Source organism: Rhinoraja longicauda, chromosome 33, assembly GCF_053455715.1.
Source record: "Rhinoraja longicauda isolate Sanriku21f chromosome 33, sRhiLon1.1, whole genome shotgun sequence".
NCBI lineage: Eukaryota > Metazoa > Chordata > Chondrichthyes > Rajiformes > Arhynchobatidae > Rhinoraja > Rhinoraja longicauda.
Window position 1 is genome coordinate 10,474,962 of NC_135985.1, and position 20,011 is coordinate 10,494,972.

Below are 20,011 nucleotides of genomic sequence, written 5' to 3' on the forward strand. Positions count from 1 at the left end.
ACTCAAGAATGTCATGTTAGAGAAAAAAACTGCACTTCATGGTGAAAATACTGAATTATCAATAATAATTGTTTCAATGGATTGAAGACTATCTGCTCTATCGTATGAAGTGTGGGATGCATCATTTGAGACTTCATCTCACAATTAATAAAGGTTTAGAAAGACATGAGCCGCAGTGGGCAAATGATATGGGGTATCTTGGTCAGCATGGATGAGTTGGGCCAAAAGGTTGCTTCTGTGCCGAACAACCCTATGACTGCAATGGAGATGTTAAAATCATGAAGGACACAAAGTGCTGGAGTAACAGTAGGTCAGGCAGCATCTCTAGCAATAGGCGATGTTTCGGTCAAGACCCTTCTGCAGGAGCAGGTTCTAGACCCAAAACGTCACCTATCCAATGTACTCCACGGATGCTGCCTGACCTACTAAGTTACTCCAACACTTTCTTTGTGTTCTTTTGTGTATTAACCAGCACCTGTCGTTCTTTGTTTCTACAATTCACAACTTTTTTTTTGTATCGAGGAATCACAGGATGCAAGATCATCATTCCCAGAAAGAGACATTTGCAATGTCAGGTGGATGAGCCAACTGCGCGGCCGGTGTTTGTATCAGTGACCATGTCAGCTCTCCCGGGTGTTTTTAACCCAACAGTATTAAAACAGTGTCAGTGTTCATGTGGGGGTCGTTCCCATGTGCTCAAGAAGGCAGTCAGCGTTACAAGCGACTTACTTTCGTAGTGGTTTGGAGGGGTTTCCCTGTTGTTGTGAGGGGCTCCCACGGCCGACCCTCCCTCAGTACCGACCGACCTGCAGCTGGGTGGGTGGGTGACCGACCGGAAGTGCTGCCTAGTCGGGAGCGCGGGCCGACGGCCTGGCCACCTCACGCCGCGAGCCGAGCCTGGGCTGGGCGACACCTCCCCGCGCGCCCCTGCTCATGTGGGCCATTTACCTGTCGTCAGCGGGCGCTCGCGGCAGTGACCGTTATTTGGCGCCTCCGCCGCGCGTGCCCGCTGCCTGGTAACGAGGCCGGCCGGCCGGGTGAGCGAGCGAGCGAGCGCCAGAGCGCCTGCCTCAGGATGAATGGCTTCTCTCTCAGCGAGCTGTGCTGGCTCTTCTGCTGCCCGCCGTGCCCGAGCCGCATCGCAGCCAAGCTCGCCTTCCTTCCTCCCGAGCCCACCTACTCGGTGCAGGCGGAGGAGGCGAGCAACACTTTGCACCTGTCGGAACGGGCCGACTGGCAGTACACACAACGGGAGCTCGACTCGCTGGAGGTCTTCTTCACCCGCACCAGCCGCGGTACCCGCATCGGTTGCATGTTCGTCCGCTGCGCCCCCAACTCCCGCTACACGCTGCTCTTCTCACACGGCAACGCCGTGGACCTGGGCCAGATGTGCAGCTTCTACATCGGCCTGGGCTCCCGCATCAACTGCAACGTCTTCTCCTACGACTACTCGGGTTACGGAGCCAGCAACGGGAAACCGTCCGAGAAGAACCTTTACGCTGACATTGACGCAGCGTGGACGGCGCTGAGGACAAGGTCAGAGCGTGGAGCAAATGTGCTGGAAGGAGGTTGGGCCCGTGGCCGTGGGGGGAGGGATTTGGGTTGGGGGACGAGGCAAGAATGGGGAGAAGTATCGGGTGGGGAGAGGGAGAATTGAGGGGCAGGTGTGTCGGGTTTGGGGATGGCGAGATTGTGGGGCAGGTGTGTCGGGCCAGGGGATGGGGAGATTGTGGGGCAGATGTGTCGGGTTGGGATGAGGTTGGGAGGCAGATGAGAATGGGGTGGCATATTTGTTGGGGATGGGGTGATTAGGGGGGCAGGTGTGTTTGGATAGGGGACAAATGGGAGTTGTTGGGGTGGAGGTGTTGGGTTAGGGGTCTATGAAGTGGAGCTGGGTTGTGGGGCGGAAAAAAGAGGGTCAGGTTGGGGGGAGGGGGTGAGTCATTGTGTCATACACCACGGAAACAGATCCTTTGGCTCAATTTGCCTATGCCAACCAAGATGCCCCATCTACACTAGCCCCATCTGCCTGTGCTTGGTCCTTATCCCTCTAAACATTTCCTATCCATGCACCTGTCCAAATTTAATTAAAATGTTGTTATACTACCTGCCTTGATTACCTCCTCTGGCAGTTCATTTGTTGTACCTACTACCCTCTGTGTAGAAAATGTTGACCCTCAGGTTCCTATTAAATATTTTCCCTCTCGCTTAAACCCACGTCCTGAGGTTCTTGATTATCCTACTCTGGGTAAAAGCCTATGTGCATTCACCCTAACTATTCCCCACATTATCTTGTGCACCTCTATAAGATATTCCCTCAGCCTCCTTCACGCCAAACAATAAAGTCTTAGCATGCCCAACCTCCTATAGCTCACTGTTCTGTTTCCAGCTGAACAACGTCCTTCCAACAGCAGGGTGACCAAAACTGTTCACAATGCTTCAAATGTGGCCTCATCAACATCTTGTACATCTGCAACATGACATTCTAATTTCTATACTCAATACCTTGACTGATGAAAGCTAATGCACCAAAAGCCCACCTTAATGCACCACCTTATCTACCTGCGACATCACTTACGAGGAACTATGTGCACTCCTAGATCCCTCTACTCTACAATGCTCCCCCTGCCATTCACTGAAGGGTTGACTTCCCAAATGTACCACCTCACACTTATCTGCATTAAACTCCATTGACCATTCCTTAGTCCACTTACCCAAGTGGTCAATATCCTGCTGTAATTTTTGATAATCATCTTCACACCATCTGTAAACTTACTTATCACTTCTTATACTTTCTCATCCAAAGCGTTGCTATAAATCACAAACAACACACTAGGCTTGGATAGAGCGGATGTTTCTAGAGGTGGGAGAGTCTGGGACTAGAGGTCATTGCCTCAGCATTAAAGGACTTTCTTTTAGCAAGCAGATGAGGAGAAATGTCTTTAGTCAGAGGATGGTGAATCTGTGGAATTCTTTGCCACAGAAGTCTGTGGAGGCCAAGTCAGTGGATATTATTAAGGCAGAGATAGATAGATTCTTGATTAGTACAGGTTCTAGGTAGAAGGCAGGAGAATGGGGTTAGGAGCGAGAATAGATTAGCCATGATTGAATGGTGGAGTAGACTTGATGGGTCGAATGGCCTAATTCTACTCTTATCACTTATGACCTTATGAACACTGAGCCCAGTACAGATCCCTGAGGCACACCACTATTCACAGGCCTCCAGTCTAAAAAACAATCTTCCCCAATCACCCTCTTCTTCCTTCCATAAAGCCAATTCTCTATCCAGTCAGCTTGCTCTCCCTGGATTTCATACAAAACCTCAGATTCGTAGGACATGATCTCTCACATTCGTAACCATTCTAAGTATCCCTAATCATCCAAATGCACATATATATCTATATATATATATATATATATATATATATATATATATATATTTATTATCATCATCGCCCAGAATCCTCTCTAGTAACTTGCTTACCACAGATGTTAGGCTCACTGGTCTATTGTTTATCTGACGTTTCTTTATAGCCTTACCTAAATAGAGGCACAACATTAGCCACCCTCAAGTCTTGTGGCACCTCGCCCCTATCAAATAATAATACGTATATCTCAGCTAGAACACCTGCAGTTTATTTTCTAGCTTCACACATTGTCCTCGGGTATACCTGATCAGGCCCAGGAGGTTTATTTACCTTCATATGCCTTGGGGCATCCTACACCTCCTTGACGATAATACGGACTGTCGTCAGGACATCTTCATTAACAATCCCAAGTTCCTAGTCTTCATATCTTTTTTCAAGGAGAAATACTCATTGAGGACCTTGCCCATCTCCTAGGGCTCCACACAAGGACTACCATTTTGGTTATATTCTCTTAATGTACTTATTAAATCGCTTTGGATTTTCCTTAATATTATCCGCCAGAGCTATCTTCTGCACCATTCTTGCCCTCCCAATTTCCTTCTTGAGAATGTTCCTCAGTCCCCTAAACTCCCCCAGGGATACACTTCATCCCAGCTGCCTATTCCCATGCCTCCTTTTTCCTGACCAGAGTCTCAATTTCTTTTGTCATCCAAGCTTCCTTCCTCCCACCTGTCTTGCTTTGCAATCTAACAGGAACATGCATGCCCTGAACCATCAACCATTTTAAAAGCATTTCACTTTTCTGATGTTCCTTTGCCTGCATACAACCTACTCCAATCAACTTTAGCAAGTTGCTGTCTAATTCCATCAAAGTTGGCATTGCCCCAATTCAGAATTTTACCGTGGGCCCAACCTTTCTTTATCCATAACTATTATAAAGCTAATAGAATAATGGTCACTAGTCCCAGACGACTCGTAACAGTAGATCAAGCTGTGCCATCTCCCTTGTTGGCTCCTCTGCATATTGCCTGAGGAAACTTTCCTGACAGACTTGACAAATTCCACCCAGTCTCAGTCCTTGGCACTATGACAGTCAACATCTTTATTAGGAAAGTTAAAACTCCCCAACTATGACAACTTTATTAGTCATGCATATTTGTTCTTCTAATTCCTGTAGACTATTTGGGGGCCTAGAGTACACTCCCAACAAGGTAATCATTCCGTTTTTATTTCTCAGCTCCACCCATATAATTATGGATTCATCAATATTGTTATCTCGGACTACTGCCATGACATTCTCCTTCTTAGAGTCACAGAGTGATACATTGTGGAAACAGGCCCTTCGGCCCAACTTGCCCACATCGGCCAACAATGACCCAGCTACACTAGTCCCACTTGCCTGCGCTTGGTCCATATCCCTCAAAAACTCTCCTGTCCATGTACCTGTCTCTGGCAGCTTGTTCCATACACCTACCACTGTGTGAAAATGTTACCCCCTCAGATTCCTATTAAATCTTTTACCCTTCACTTTGAACCTATGTCCTCTAGTCCTCGATTCCCCTACCCTGGGCAAGAGACTCTGTGCATCTACTCGATCTATGCCTCTCATGATTTTATATACCTTTGTAAGATCACCCCTCATCCTCCTGCATTCCATGGAGTAGAGACGCAGCCTACTCAACCTCTCCCTATAGCTCACCCTCTAGTCCTGGCAACGTCCTCGTAAATCTTTTCTGAACCCTTTCAAGCTTCACAATATCTTTCTTATAACATGGTGCCCAGAACTGAACACAATATTCTACATGCGGTCTCACCAATGTCTTATACAACTGCAACATGACCTCCCAATTTCTATATTCGATACTTTGACTGATGGTGGTCAAAATGCCAAAAGCCTTTTTGACCACCTTATCTACCTGCGACATGACCTTCAAAGAACCATGCACCTGTACTCCTAGATCCCTCTGCTCTACAACAATATCCAGAGACCTACCATTTACTGTATAGGTCCTGCCCTTGTTCGACGTCCCAAAATGCAACACCTCACACTTCACTGTATTAAATTCCATCAACAATTCCTCTGCCCACCTGGCCATTTGATCCAGATCCTGCTGCAATCTTTCACAACCATCTTCACCATCTGCAAACCACTCACTTTTGTATCATCAGCAAACTTGCTAATCTTGCTCTGTATGTTCTCATCCAAATCATTGAAATAGATGACAAACGGTAACGAACCCAGCACCGAACCCTGAGGCACACCACTAGTCACAGGCCACCAGTCCGAGAAGCAATCTTCCACCATCATAGAGCCAAATCGAGTCCAAGAAGCAATCTTCCTTCCAAAGAGCCAATTTGCTATTCATTCCTCCTTGGATCCCATGCAATCTAACCTTCCAGAGCAGCCTGCCATACAAAACTTTGTCGAATGCCTTACTGAAATCCATGTACACCATGGATCTGCCCATCATCGTTCTGCCCTCATCAACCTTTGTGGTCACATCTTCAAAAAAATCAGATTTGTGAGACACCACCTCCCAAGTACAAAACCATGCTGACTATCCCTAATCAGACCTTGCCCATCCAATTGCCTGTATAACCTATCCCTCAGAATACTCTCTATTAACTTTCCAATTACAGATGTTAAGTTCACCGGCCTATAGTTCCCAGCATTTTCTCTGCAGCCCTTCTTGAAAAGAGGTACAACATTTGCCACCCTCCAGTCTTCCAGGAACCTCTCCTGTATTTAAGGATGACTCGTAAATTTCAACCAGGGCTCCCGCATTTCCTCTCTAGCTTCCTGCAATGTTTTCTGATATATCTGACGTGGCCCTGGATATTTGTCTACCTTCATACACGACAGTACCTTCAGTACTACTTCGATGATAACACCGACTGCTCTCAAGACACTTCCATTGACTGCCCAAAGTTTCTTCATCCTACTGTCTTTCTCTTCAGTAAATACGTAGGAGAAATACTCATTGATGACCTTGCCCATCTCCTGTGGCTCTACACAGAGGTGACCGCTTTGATTCTCCTATCTCCTGGCACCTTCTTGCATTTCTGATCTAATTTTTCAGTTTACTCCTTAGTTCCCAAAACTCCTCCAGGGATACACTTGATCCCAGCTGCCTATACCTGTCCCATGCATCCTTCTTGTTTTTGACCAATGCCTCAATTTCCCTCATCAGCCGATTCCTTACATTGGCCTGCTTCTCCCTTCACTCTAACGGTGACGTGCATATCCTGAGCTTTCGTCAGCACACATTTAAAAACATCCCACTGGGCCGATGTTCCTTTCCCAATAGACAATAGACAATAGGTGCAGGAGTAGGCCATTCGGCCCTTCGAGCCAGCACCGCTATTCAATGTGATCATGGCTGATCATTCTCAATCAGTACCCCGTTCCTGCCTTCTCCACATACCCCCTCACTCCGCTATCCTTAAGAGCTCTATCTAGCTCTCTCTTGAATGCATTCAGAGAATTGGCTTCCACTGCCTTCTGAGGCAGAGAATTCCACAGATTCACAACTCTCTGACTGAAAAAGTTTTTCCTCATCTCCGTTCTAAATGGCCTACCCCTTATTATGAAACTGTGGCCCCTGGTTCTGGACTCCCCCAACATTGGGAACATGTTTCCTGCCTCTAACGTGTCCAACCCCTTAATAATCTTATACGTTTTGATAAGATCCCCTCTCATCCTTCTAAACTCCAGTGTATACAAGCCTAGTCGCTCCAGTCTTTCAACATATGACAGTCCCGCCATTCCGGGAATTAACCTAGTAAACCTACGCTGCACGCCCTCAATAGCAAGAATATCCTTCCTCAAATTTGGAGACCAAAACTGCACACAGTACTCCAGGTGTGGTCTCACTAGGGCCCTGTACAACTGCAGAAGGACCTCTTTGCTCCTCAAATAACCTGCTCCTATCAACTTGAGCGAGACTTTTTTCTCATACCCTCAAAGTTGGCCTTACCCCAGTTGAGCATTTTAACACGTGGACCCTCTCCGTCCTTATCCATAATTATCTTAAACCTAACCGAACTGTGGTCACTGGTCCCAAAAGGCGCCCCCTCAAAAATTTCATTAACCTGCCCTTCCCAATTTCCCAATACTAGATCCAGCATTGCCCTCTCAGGTGTGGGGGCCTCTACATACTGCTTTAAAAAAACTCCTGGACGCTTTTGAGGAATTTCACCCCATTTAAACCCTTCACACTATGATTTTCCCAGTCTATATTGGGAAAGTTAAAATCCCCTACTACAACAACCTTATTTGACCTGCAGCTGTCTGCCAGCTCCTGGCATATTTGTTCTTCTAATTCCCGTTGACTATTCGGGGGTCTGTAGTACACCCCCAACAAGGTGACCATCCCTTTCTTGTTTCTCAGCTCCACCCATACAGCCTTGCTAGATGAACCGTCCGTAATGTCACCTCCGATCACTGCTGTGACATCTTCCTTAACGATCAATGCAACCCGCCCCCCCCTCTTCTTTTTCCCTCACCCCGTCTGTCCTGAAGCTCCTGTACCTCGGAATATTGAGCTGCCAGTCCTGCCCCTCCCTTAACCAGGTTTCAGTCATGGCTACAATGTCCCAGTCGCTTGTGCCTATCCATGCCCGAAGCTCATCTGCCTTACCTGTCAGGCCCCTTGCATTAAAATACGTGCAGTTTAAATCAACCCTCCCTCCTCGCTCTCTGCCTTTCACCTGCCTATTCTGTCCACTAACCTTTCCCACACCACCCTCCATACCACCCTCCATACCACTTCTAGCCTCTCACGTGCCTTTGTCCTGAACAAGATCCCACCCCCCTGCCAATCTAGTTTAAACCCTCCCATGTAGCATTAGCAAACCTGCCCGATAGGATGTTGGTCCCCCTCCAGTTAAGGTGCAACCTGTCCCTTTTGTGCAGGTGACCCCTGCCCCAGAAGAGATCCAAATGGTCCAGAAATCTAAATCCCTGCCCCCTGCACCAACTCTTCAGCCACACATTAATTTCCCCTATCTTCCTGTTCTTATCTTCACTAGCACACGGTTCTGGAAGCAATCATGAGATCACTTCCCTGCACGTCCTGCTTTTCAATCTTATTCCCAATTCCGTAAACTCGTGTTGGCTACAATGGCAGTTGCACGTACCTATCCACGCCCTGAGTTCATCTGCTTTATCTGTCAAGACTCTCGCATTAAAATAGCTGCAACTCAATCCAACAGAGAGGTGTAGGCATTAAGGGACGGAGGAGTGAAGTGTCAGGTTAGGGGTAGGCCGGAGGACTGAGGTGTCGAGTTGGGGGATGGGAGGGGAGATTTGCCAGGTTAGTGGACAGGCGGGGGAGAGGTGTCTGGTAGATCGAAGCTGAATACAGTAGAAATGAAGCCCATACTAGGTCGGAGCTGAGGTATGGTTGTGGTCAGGGTTATGATGTGTGGTTCAAGAGCCTGAAGGTTGAAGGGAAGAACTGTTTTTAACCTTGAGGTCATGGTTCTTTGGCTCCTGATGGTAACAGCAAGATTAGAGCCTGGCCTGGGTGGTGTGTATCTTTGATATTCATTGCCTCTTAGAGGCAGTGCTTCCTTTAAATCCCTTTGATGATAGGAAATTCAATACCTGTGATGGATTCAGCAATGTCTACAACCTTCTGCAGAGTATTCGTCACTGGGCATTTGATTTACCAAACCAGGCTGCAATGCTTCCATGGATGAGATTGGTATGGGAAGAGACACTGAGTTAGGGGACGGTGGCATGCAAGTGATGACAATTTAGGCTTGGACCTTTCTGGGGTAGTGGAAATAGATCCGCATGGGTGGCGGCAGGTGAGACCGGGGTAAGGGGAGCTGGGGGTAAGGGGACATTATATTTTATTGAAGTTCTATTTCATATGGTGGGTGTGCAGTGGAGGCAGCCCTTGACATGAGATGTTAGCCTGTTCTTCAAGGTAGAAACGGTAAGGAGTGCATTTCCAAGTGTGTGCGAATATAGTTGCAATGTTATGTTTTTATATTTGTTCCTGAGATGTGGTTGTCATTGGCCAATGTCAGTAATATGCCCACGTTTTATTGTTCCTGAATCGAAAAGTCAGTGAGGAGTCGATCACATTGATGACTGGAATCTCATTGACGCCAGACCTGGCAACAAATTGAAGCATTTTTCAAGCAATGCCTAAAGTTATTGCTTGGTTGTTAATATTGTTTGCAGCATCTTAATTTGATATTTATGAAAGGTAATAATTTAGAATGTTTGTCAATTTTCACTGCAAACTTGGATTTCTATTTTTACGTTCTCCAGTTTCTCTTCATTTTCTGTCTGGATGAGTACTTAGGGATCATTTTGGTACCCCAGATAGCTCTACTTTTGATCTCTTGCATTGATGCTGGGAATTGAGTTTTCCGTATATCGTGGTTAAAAATCTTGACTTTTTAATTAGGGTCCACATGTTACTGGCATATGTCTCCTAGTTGTAATTGCCCTCAAATTTGCCATTATGTCACTGCTGCAGAGGGCATGGTCAAGTTATTTTCATTATGCTATTAGATATTTATAAATCAGTGTGGCGTGTGACATTTTAAGGAAGCTTTGGTGCTTTCATGCCCATAAGCTTTGTTTTTTTACTTGTTTTTGAATGCAGGTTTGAGAAGTGCTGCCAAGGCACCCTGTTCATGCCTCTTTTAATTGTTATCAGTTATTATTATGGATAGGATGCCGTTCAGTTTGGCAATTGTGCTTGAATCTTGAGTGCTGGAACTGCATTAATTAAGTAGAAAATATTTCATTAATGTTGATGAGAATGATCAGGAGAGGTCCAGAAGTACAAATGTAAGGTGATCTTGGATAGGAATCCCCAACAGGCCAAAAGGAGGGGTTTCCTGTTTAGCTGCCTCACAGTTCCAGCAATTAAAATTCTAACCTAACCTGTAGTGGAGTTATCTTAAGTCACAGAAAGGAAATAGTCACAACTCTCAAACTTAACTGTAAGGTCTGGGAAAAAATAGACATACCAGGGGAGATCAAACATTCTTATGACTGTCTTCATGGAAGAAGATTGTGGTCTCCTTCCTGTTTACCACAGCAAAAGTTGCGGCAAGGGTCCTACCCTCACCTTCCAATGACCAAAGCTTTGCTTCTGAATCTGTGTAAATTCAGCCCATCTAAAAAAAATGGTGAGTAAACATTTGCAAGGCTACAGAGGGAGATTGAAGGGGGGAAGGTGATGCGCAAATAATGAGTTGCTCTGATGGAAAGCTGGTGGGGGCATGATGGGTCGAATAGCTTTCCTATTCTATGGCCATTCAATAATTCCATGAGTGTTAGAGAAGGGTGGTTAAAGGTATAAATGCATTTAGCGTTGTATTTGGAATAATTGGAAAGGAGTTTATTTTACTTTGTTCAAATCTGAGATTTGTCTATTTTATTTCAGGTATGGTGTTAGTCCAGAGAACATTATTCTGTATGGTCAGAGTATTGGCACGGTTCCAACAGTTGATCTTGCGTCCCGTTATGAATGTGCTGCTGTTATCCTCCATTCGCCTCTCATGTCTGGCCTGCGTGTGGCCTTCCCTGATACCAGGAAAACATACTGTTTTGATGCATTTCCAAGGTATGTGCTGATAAAGTTGGTGATCTGAATTACTAAAACTTTGTTCATTTGGACAATTTAAATCCTTCATTAAATAGAGAACACTGAAAATTGGGCACATGCCAATGTACCCAGTTTTCTATCATGCTGGATTAACTCATTAAGAAAATGAAATCTGTGGTTTAATCACATTTAAGATACAGAAATGCATTTAGTAATTCAAGTAATTTTTTACTTCCTTTCCCTTCAACCTTCTAATAAATACAGGTTATCCAACAACATGGCAGGTTGTATATATTAAGTCACATACAAATGTGTATTAGCAAGAACAGATCCAAGTAAATTAGCTGTTAATATTCTTATCTGTTTGTGTTTAGTAAAATAACAGGCATGTACAAAACGCAGTAAATTAAAACCCAGATTATTAAATTCTGGAGAAAAGTTACTTATTAGATATTTTTTGCTGAATCAAATGATTCCTTGGGTTGCTGTGCTGCTTTTGCTGTGGAAACAAATCCAGTCGTCATCGCTGCTTGTGAAACGGAGACTACATAAATGGAAGTCTTTTCTTTTCCTTGTTTTGCATATATGAAAATAATCACTGTCAGAAAATCTACAGTCATTTTACGCTGATCCAAAGCTGTACAGTGAGTTCTGTTATGAAAAATATTCTGTGAATTGACTGTATATACCTCATCAAAAAATGTGGATTCGAAGGCCAAATTCTTACTCAGAACTATGGAATATCCTGGCCAAGAATGGTGCCAGTAGGGAACCCCATGAACTTTAATCTATACATTCTGGCATAATATAGGCATTTCAGTACAGAACTTGTTGTTTTTATGTAAACAGTCTAATGTTTCTGTTTATTGTTACATAAACCCTAGTCAATACTAAGTATTGCTTGGTTTAGAGCAGCAAATAAGATGTTGCAAATAACAAAAACTGAAATTTTAAGTTTGCATGTGCTTGAATGTGTGTCACTTTAGGGGAGGAATTCATGAAATGAATACATAGCTGCCCAAGGTGGAGTGACTAACACTGGACATTCAGCAGGCCAGATCTAGAGAAACATTGTGTAGGAAGGAACTGCAGATGCTGGTTTAAATGCAGTCTGAAGAAGAATCTCGACCCAAAATGTCACCCATTCCTTCTCTCCAGCGATGCTGCCTGTTCCGCTGAGTTACTCCAGCTTTTTGTGTCTATCTAGAGAAGCATTGATACCTTTGAAGGTTCCTAGGCTGGGACAAGCAAAAAATCGAGGGATTGAAGACACAGGAATCTGAAAATGGTGTAAATGTTAATGATCCAAACTAGTTCCTGCTTAACCAGAAACTAGTTTGGATCAGTAAGTATGTGGGAAGTGGACTTGGTATGAATTAGGGCATGTGTAGCATATGGGGTGGTAGATTCTGTTGAGAGGAAATTTAATAAGTTAGTGAGAAAGAAGAAATTGAAATGTAGTGCGATGAAATGGTTATTGATAACGACAGTCTGTCAGGAAGTTGCAGTGTAAACAACATAAGATTGCACCAGGAATTAGAGTAGAGCAGGGAAAAAAGGATATAAATTGAAAGTTCAATGCAGGATTTGAACATGAAAAATCACTCATGGCACTTGCAGAAATAAGTGATAGCGTCTACTAGCCTTTACTGAGTGACAGTGGAAAGTGGCAAAGGTTGGGAACGAAATCTTACAGAATATTGTGAGGAGATGCAAAATGGAAAAGGAGATGGGAATTACTGATTTGAAAAGTTGACCTAAAAGCAGTGGAAAGGAAGGATAGTTTCGTGAATCAAGAAGTAGTCACTTTGGATAGAACTAAGAAACAGCAAAGGGCAGAAAACATTCTGAGTTATCTATAGACTCGCAAAATGTCATGCTAATGCAGGACAAAGTATTGATTGAAATTTAGAGATACATTAACATACAATAATTATGTATAACACTAACATACAATAATTGTGGGAGACACTAAAAACCAGAGGAATAGTGAAGGGAAATTCATGGTGTGCTTAAGAGAGAGTTTTTCTGGTTCTGTTTGTTGACGAACCAACAAGGGAACAGGTTATTTTTGATTGAGTGACCTTGCAGGAGCTGTCCAAAGATTCCTGAAGTTAACATTTGATCCTTATCAAGATTAGCAAAGATTCTGACAAATATTAATAAGTGTAATAATCAATTTATCAACTTTTTCATATATTTTAAAGTATATTATTGAAAATTTGCTATTAAAAATGTGCCAAAGCAGAATTGAGTGAAATGGATTTCCTCAGTCTTTGATACCCATTGAGAATCAGATGAGGGAAGTTCCCTTTCCCTCATTGCTCCTGACTAGTCTTTCAAAAGTGTGAACCTGTATCCTATGCAATAAATAATTAACTTTTAAATGGTGTATCGCAGAGTTAAGCATTCTACATCAATGAATGCTATGATTTGGGTTTGTGTCAGTAGTTAGAGCTTTCAATTCCTCAGTCTTCAATGAATTCTCTAGAAGAGTAAAATAGGCTATGGTTATTTCCAGAAGAAAGCAATTAAAATTTAGAGGATGATAAACTGTAAAACACATTACATAGGCCCAGATCAGGTTGCATGTCTTTCTCCATGGGAGGGTTAGTGCTTGTAATGAAAATAGTAGACATTTTAAAATGCAATAAAAGCTAGAAAAATTGATACTCGTATCACTATTTATAGGTTTTCTACAAAAGATACTTTAAGTGACTGCATTATTCATAATTTTTGATCATGCATTGCCGCTTTAGACTGTAAATTTTTATTTTTCCGATTATTGTTAATTGTGTGCAACAGGACAAATAGGATACAACTTCTTATCTTGGAGATTGTGTTCATAGAATAGCTCGGCCTTTTCCATGGTAATATTTACTTCCCTTTTTAATATCAGAATTTCTTTACTTAAGGGTGTTTCTTTTGAACCACAATGCAGAGAATGCCTCCAATTTCTTGAAAATACTTATTCTGATAGCAAGTTAAACAACATTGTTCCTTTACCCCTTTACACTTTCTGCAAGATCTGATTGCAAAAGAATTGTATCTTCATACATCTGATCCACTCAATATAGTCTGAAGTTTGATGCTAATTTATTTGAAGAAGCCAACGCAACTTATAACTGGTATTCAAGATTCAAGATTCAAGATATCTTTATTTGTCATCCAAAAAACAAGTTTTTTGGACGAAATTTCGTCACCCACAGTCCAACAATAAGAGCAATAAAATAAGCAAATTACACAACCCCAACCAACACAAAACCCCCCAAAAAGAAACATCCATCACAGTGAGTCTCCTCCAGTCCCCTCCTCACTGTGATGGAAGGCCAGAATGTCTTTTTCTCTTCCCCTGCCGTCTTCTCCTGCGGTCAGGCTGTTGTCGTTGCCATGTTCCAGGCGGCGCCGGACGGTGAAATGTCCGCAACGGGCCGACCCAAGCCCCGCTGTAAGTCGGGGCGGTCGGGGCTCCCGACATTGAAGCCCCCGCCGAGCAGAGAAAATTCCGTGGCCTATTTCAGGCCGCGCCGGACGGTGAAATATCCGCGGCGGGCCGACCCAAGCCCCGCGATCCGGGGCGGGCGAACACGCTGCCGCTGCCGGAGCTCCCGATGTCGGCATCCACGCGGCCCGAGCCTAAGGCGAGTCGCAGCCGCTCCCGCAGCCTCCGAGAACGGCCGGCTCCGCTGATGGTGAGTCTGGTCCGCGGGCTCTGCGAACCAGAGCCCTGGAGGCCGCCAGCTCCAGGAGTTGGGCCGATGGTAGGCCGCAGCAGGAACGGAGACACGGCCCAGAACACAAAGGTCGGGTCTCCGTTCGGAAGGGACACATATTTACAATGTTACAGTTCCCCCCCTCCCCCCCACATACACACATAGTACACAAACACAAAAACACCACATCACAACTACAATTAAGACAACAAAAACAACAAAAACACAAAGACAAATGGACTGCAGGTAAGCCGCAGCTGCTAGGGCAGCGCCGCCCTCCTTCATCTGTAAGTTGTGCATGCTACTGGAGGAGGTAATGTTTGTTTGGTATGGTGGAAAGAATTCTGGCCAAGTGAATTACTTGGATGGTGTCCAACAATGATTGTTTTGGAGCTGCTCTCGTCCAAGTGGAGAGCACTTAATAACACTTGATTTGCACCTTGAAGATGATGGAAAGATTTTGGGATATCAAGGTGAGTCACTCTTTACAAGATGTTCTCACTCTGACCTACTCTAGTAGTTGGTGTTCGAAAGCATTCAGGTTTTAATTTTCATGCTTTCATTTCCTCTGAGTCAAGCTGAAATTTACCTAATTTACTAATTTATGTAATCCTGTCATGAGAACATGATGGCAATTGCAAGGGTTTTTCTTAAAGTCGTTCAATTGCCTTGGCCTTCAAACGAAAGCCTCGGCAATTCTACCTGTATGATTATTTTGCATAGATTGAATTTTCGATCAAACTCTGCTTCTCTTCAAATCTAAAAATCCATCTTCATTTCCAAACTCTTCATGTTGAAATAGTTTCAATAAACAGAGAATAAGTTTTCATTTATCAAATTTTTTAATCAGCTTGAACACCTTAATTTGGTTAGCTCCCAAATGGGACTTAATTTATCTACCACAGTATTAAGGAATCAAAGTTGCAGCTGCGTGCTGGCTCTCCCTGATCAGCTTAAAATGCAATGTGTAACTATTTCTAGTTAACTGTAACTTTGATTCCTTAATACTGTGGTAGAAACTTGACTTTATTAAAATTAAAATAAAGTGGTATCCAGGTGGGTTAAAATGTAATACCAATTCATTTACTCTGCCAATTCTTTCAACCTTTAATGCACTAAGTACAGTTTGTAATAGCTTCTGAAGACATTTTTGTCTAGATTTTCTGCACTGAAGTTAAATGTACAATGCACTAAGGCAGTCCTAGCCAATAGTAGGGAGGTAGCATCTCAAATTCCCACTGCGGATTGGGAAGATGGGTGCTCTGGTATAACCCTTTCAGAGAGATGAGATTTTTCATTGCCTTTTATTATTCTCTCCTCTTTTTCCTCCACTCTGTCATGCTAGAGGCATTGATATCCCAGAACAATGAGTTGCGGATCTTGCCTAGCTGTCTATCATGTTTCTGTTATAACTAAAATATTGCAAACATATGGCATTCCATGCTCTTTCATCTGTCTTTCCTGTGATACTTTTTGTATTAAAGCAAATACAGTTAGGCAAATCAACTTTTCCCCGTCTTGCTCCTTATTGGCCTGCTCAATAAACACGCTTGCTTTAACCTCTAATTTTGCTTCAAATTTCTCATCTGCCACACTACTACTTTGGGTTTGTTTTTCCCCTCTCTGTCAGACTATTTTAAACCCCTCCAGGTTGCATTTACTATGGACGCAGTAGATGAGGTTAGAGGAAGTGCAGGTGAACCTCTGTCTCGACCCGAAGCGTCACCTAGCCATGTTCTCCAGAGATGGTGCCTGACCCGCTGAGATATTCCAGCACTTTGTGTCCTTTTAAATATCATGAAATGTACTGAATTGCACAATTAGAATACAGACTGGGATTTTGATAGTTGGACTTCAAAACATTTCAAGCACAAAGTAATATACTATCACCCATTAGAAATTGTTAGCAAGCAAATGGTATGGCAAGCATATTTTAGCTGCAATACAAATCTTTGTATGAAGCAATCTGAAGTAGGGCCATGACCCGAAATGTCGCCCATGTTCTTCAGAGATGCCGCTGACCCACTGAGTGTAACACTTTGTGTTATTTTTGGTTAACCAGCATCGGTAGTTCCTTGTGTCTCTGTACCAACACTCCCACATTACGAGTGAAATATTGTACATTAATTTGCGCAAATACTAAATCCTTCAAAGCAAAATACCCTGCCATTTATTCGCTCCACAAGTGCTTAAATTTATTGAAACACACCTGGAATACCATGACAACATGAGCATTGAGATTATTTATCCAACTGTGGTTTTGGCTTGTTGTGAATTGGTCATGTTGAAGGCAGAGTTAAAAATATGTACATTGCTTTAGCACGCAGCACAGTGGCGCAGTGGTAGAGTTGCTACCTTACAGCGCCAGAGACCCAAGTTCGATCCTGACTATGGGTGTTGTCTGTACGGAGTTTGTACGTTCTCCCTGTGACCACGTGGGTTTTCTCCAAGTGCTCCAATTTTGTCCCACATTCCAAAGACCTACAGGGTTGTTGGTTAATTGGACTCTGTAAATTGCATCTAGTAGGTAGGATAGAGCTAATATATGGGGTGATTGCTGGTCGGCATGGACTCACTGGGCTGAAGGCCCTGTTTCCACGCTGTGTGTCTAAACTAAACTAAAAGTATGGCCTGTTGCTAATATTGCCAAATTGTTGAATTGCCAAATATACTGAATTGTCTGAAGTAAGACATTAACACATTCTTAGTCATAGAGCACAAAAACAGGTCTTTCGGCCAAAATTGCCCATGCTGACCAAGATGCCCCATCTACGGTTGCCCCATCTACGGTAGTTCCACCTGTCCATGTTTGTCCCAAATCCCTCTGAACCTTTAACATACCTGTCCAAATGTCTTTTGAAGTTGTTATTGTACTGCCCCAACTTCTCGCTCAGGCAGCTTGTTCCATACACCCACCACCCTCTGTGTTGCCCTTCAGGTTCCTATTAAATCTTTCTCCTCACACCTTAACCCTATGTGCTATGGTTCTTGATTCCCCCACTCTGGGTAAAAGACATTGTGCATTCACCCTATCTATTCCCTTCATGATTTTACAGTCTTCTGAAATAAAAACAACAAATGAAATACTCAATGAATCAGAAAAAGTAAGTTAAAGTGTTAAAAGGGTTTGAGGTAGAGTGAATGTAGATGGATTTTCCTTGTATCTTGAACTTGGAATTATTGTTTAAAAAATATAGCGGTTATCCATTTAGGACAAGAAGTGGGGTTTTTTCTCTTTACTTTGGAACATTTCCTCAAAGGAGGGTTATTTTAAAGCAGAGATAAATTGATTCTTCAGAGACAATGTGGGTGAAATATTATTGGGGTGTAGGTGGAAATACAGAACTGAGGCTAAAATGAAATGGGCCATAATCATATTGATTGTTGGTTGGGGCAGGTTGGGGAAAGCAACTGGTCTACTGTTATTACAAAAAGGAGGACAATTGGCTGCTCAAGCCTCCTCTGTCACAGTAAAATTATGGCAAAATCAATCTTGGCTTCAACACTGCTTCCTTACTCTCACATACACCTCGAGCTCTTATTTGTGTGTGATGATAATGATTTATTACCAAGATCTTTCAACTGACAACAGACTTAAAATGAGCAGTTTTTTAGCTTGTAATTCTAAACCAATTGGGTCTTGTTCACCTTTTGGCTATTTCACTAATGCATCAATATGAAAATTGCTATTGCTTTTTAATCCTTTATTTGATGTATTATTACTTTTGTATTTCAAACTTTATTTCATCTCTTTCAGCATTGACAAGATAACCAAGGTAGCTTCTCCCGTGCTGGTAATTCATGGTACTGAGGATGAAGTGATTGATTTTTCCCATGGTCTTACAATGTACGAGCAATGCCCAAGAGCAGTGGAACCCCTCTGGGTCGAGGGAGCAGGGCACAATGACATTGAGCTTTATGCGCAGTACCTTGAAAGATTGAAACAGTTCATTAGTCATGAACTGCCTGTTTCTTGAAGACTCTGTGGATGTTTCCTAGGCAAATGTGAATAGATGAACTGCTTTAATTTGCACATGGTCAAACTGGACTACTGTGGCTTCTGAGGACACAAGAAGCTATCACTTTTCAGGCTGATTCATTTGAGAAACAGCACATACCAGGAAAAATCCATATGATTTATGTATCTTGCACATGAAATAATGTTCACTGACTGTAATTTTAAATATTTTCTGATTGTTATTAATGTTTAGTATTTCCTGAATTACAAATTATTGTTTAACTGTCTGGGGACGTAAGCTGTTCAGCACCATGGCAACATTTTTCCTGAATTTTTAGGAGTAGAAATCTCTCTTTGGTCACAATAAATGTATGAGTATGGTCATTGGGGTACTCTACCCATTCAATTCCTTTTATATTGAATGATTGAAGCTTGAGATGAGTACAACCAGCTGCCAATACTGAGTTTAGTAGTAATGACCAAAGATTACTCTCAACCCTTTAATTTTTTGCAACTAGTTTATAAACTGGAAATTTCTTGTACAATGTAACATAACATGACAGATTATGCGATCGTGAATAAGTAGCTAAAACAGCCTTTCACTGAAAGATGATGAAACCAATGTGATTAATTAATCTGAATGTTTATTACCTTCTAGATATTTTTTGTCTTGCCTCAAAGTACTGTATTTGTAAAACTCAATGAAATTGGAAGGAAACTTTCCATTTCATCACTAATGTTCTTTAAAGTGGTCATGATGTTCCAACATTTATGGAAGCATTTTCCATATTATAATTATTAAACAATACCTCATACTTCCCTAATGGTGCAAAACATGGTACATGGCTGCATACTTTTTCACATGTGTAAAGTTATGAACTAATTGACAGTTTTTGTGTATTGTCTTTCAGGGGAGGAATTCAAAAAATAACTGTTGTGTCTTCATCTTATAGTATTGCTTCTTCTGTGATATCTTTCAAGGTTATAGGAACTTTTCAGTTTCAAGTGTTGAATTGATGTGATAACTGTCTAATAGCTTTTTCCTGTGAGATATTTCATTTGTGGACGCAAGTGCTTTTATACTGAATTATTTACGCATTCAACTTTAACAAATGTGCAGCCATTTAGTTTCATAAATTTACATATCAATTATCAATATGGGAACAGATGGAAAGACCAGAAATTTGAGGTTGATTTTGACTTTGGGATTGTATTGAAATAGCCAGATCTCGTGCAAGACAATGCCAAACAAACTGATCAAAGCCTTAAATGTAATGAGGACCTTAGTATATTTGATTTCGATACTAATTGTTGTAAGTTATACATAAGCAACAAATTGTCACAATGGAATGAAAGATGCATGAAATGTAGAAAAGAAATTAAAAGTCAACATTG

At 42.6% G+C, this 20,011-nt stretch overlaps 1 protein-coding gene across 2 annotated transcripts; it reads left to right on the plus strand.

The window, feature by feature from the left end:
• The first annotated feature begins 810 nt into the window (after positions 1–810).
• Positions 811–19,435, plus strand: abhd17c (abhydrolase domain containing 17C, depalmitoylase). Of its 2 annotated transcripts, XM_078427352.1 has the most exons (3): positions 819–1,536; positions 10,784–10,963; positions 18,416–19,435. In XM_078427352.1, the coding sequence occupies exons 1-3, from the start codon at positions 1,076–1,078 to the stop codon at positions 18,633–18,635; spliced, it is 861 nt and encodes a 286-aa protein (XP_078283478.1). In that variant the 5' UTR covers positions 819–1,075; the 3' UTR covers positions 18,636–19,435. The 2 variants fall into 2 exon arrangements, with proteins under 2 accessions (XP_078283479.1, XP_078283478.1); XM_078427353.1 differs by lacking the exon at positions 10,784–10,963 and having other exon boundaries at positions 811–1,536.
• Positions 19,436–20,011: the final 576 nt, after the last annotated feature.

Coding starts and splice junctions, on each gene's coding strand:
- abhd17c (XM_078427352.1), top strand. CDS start 1,076: ATGAATGGCTTCTCTCTCAGCGAGCTGTGCTGGCTCTTCTGCTGCCCG. Junction 1,537..10,783: donor TGGACGGCGCTGAGGACAAG/GTCAGAGCGTGG, acceptor ATTTTATTTCAG/GTATGGTGTTAGTCCAGAGA. Junction 10,964..18,415: donor TGTTTTGATGCATTTCCAAG/GTATGTGCTGAT, acceptor CATCTCTTTCAG/CATTGACAAGATAACCAAGG.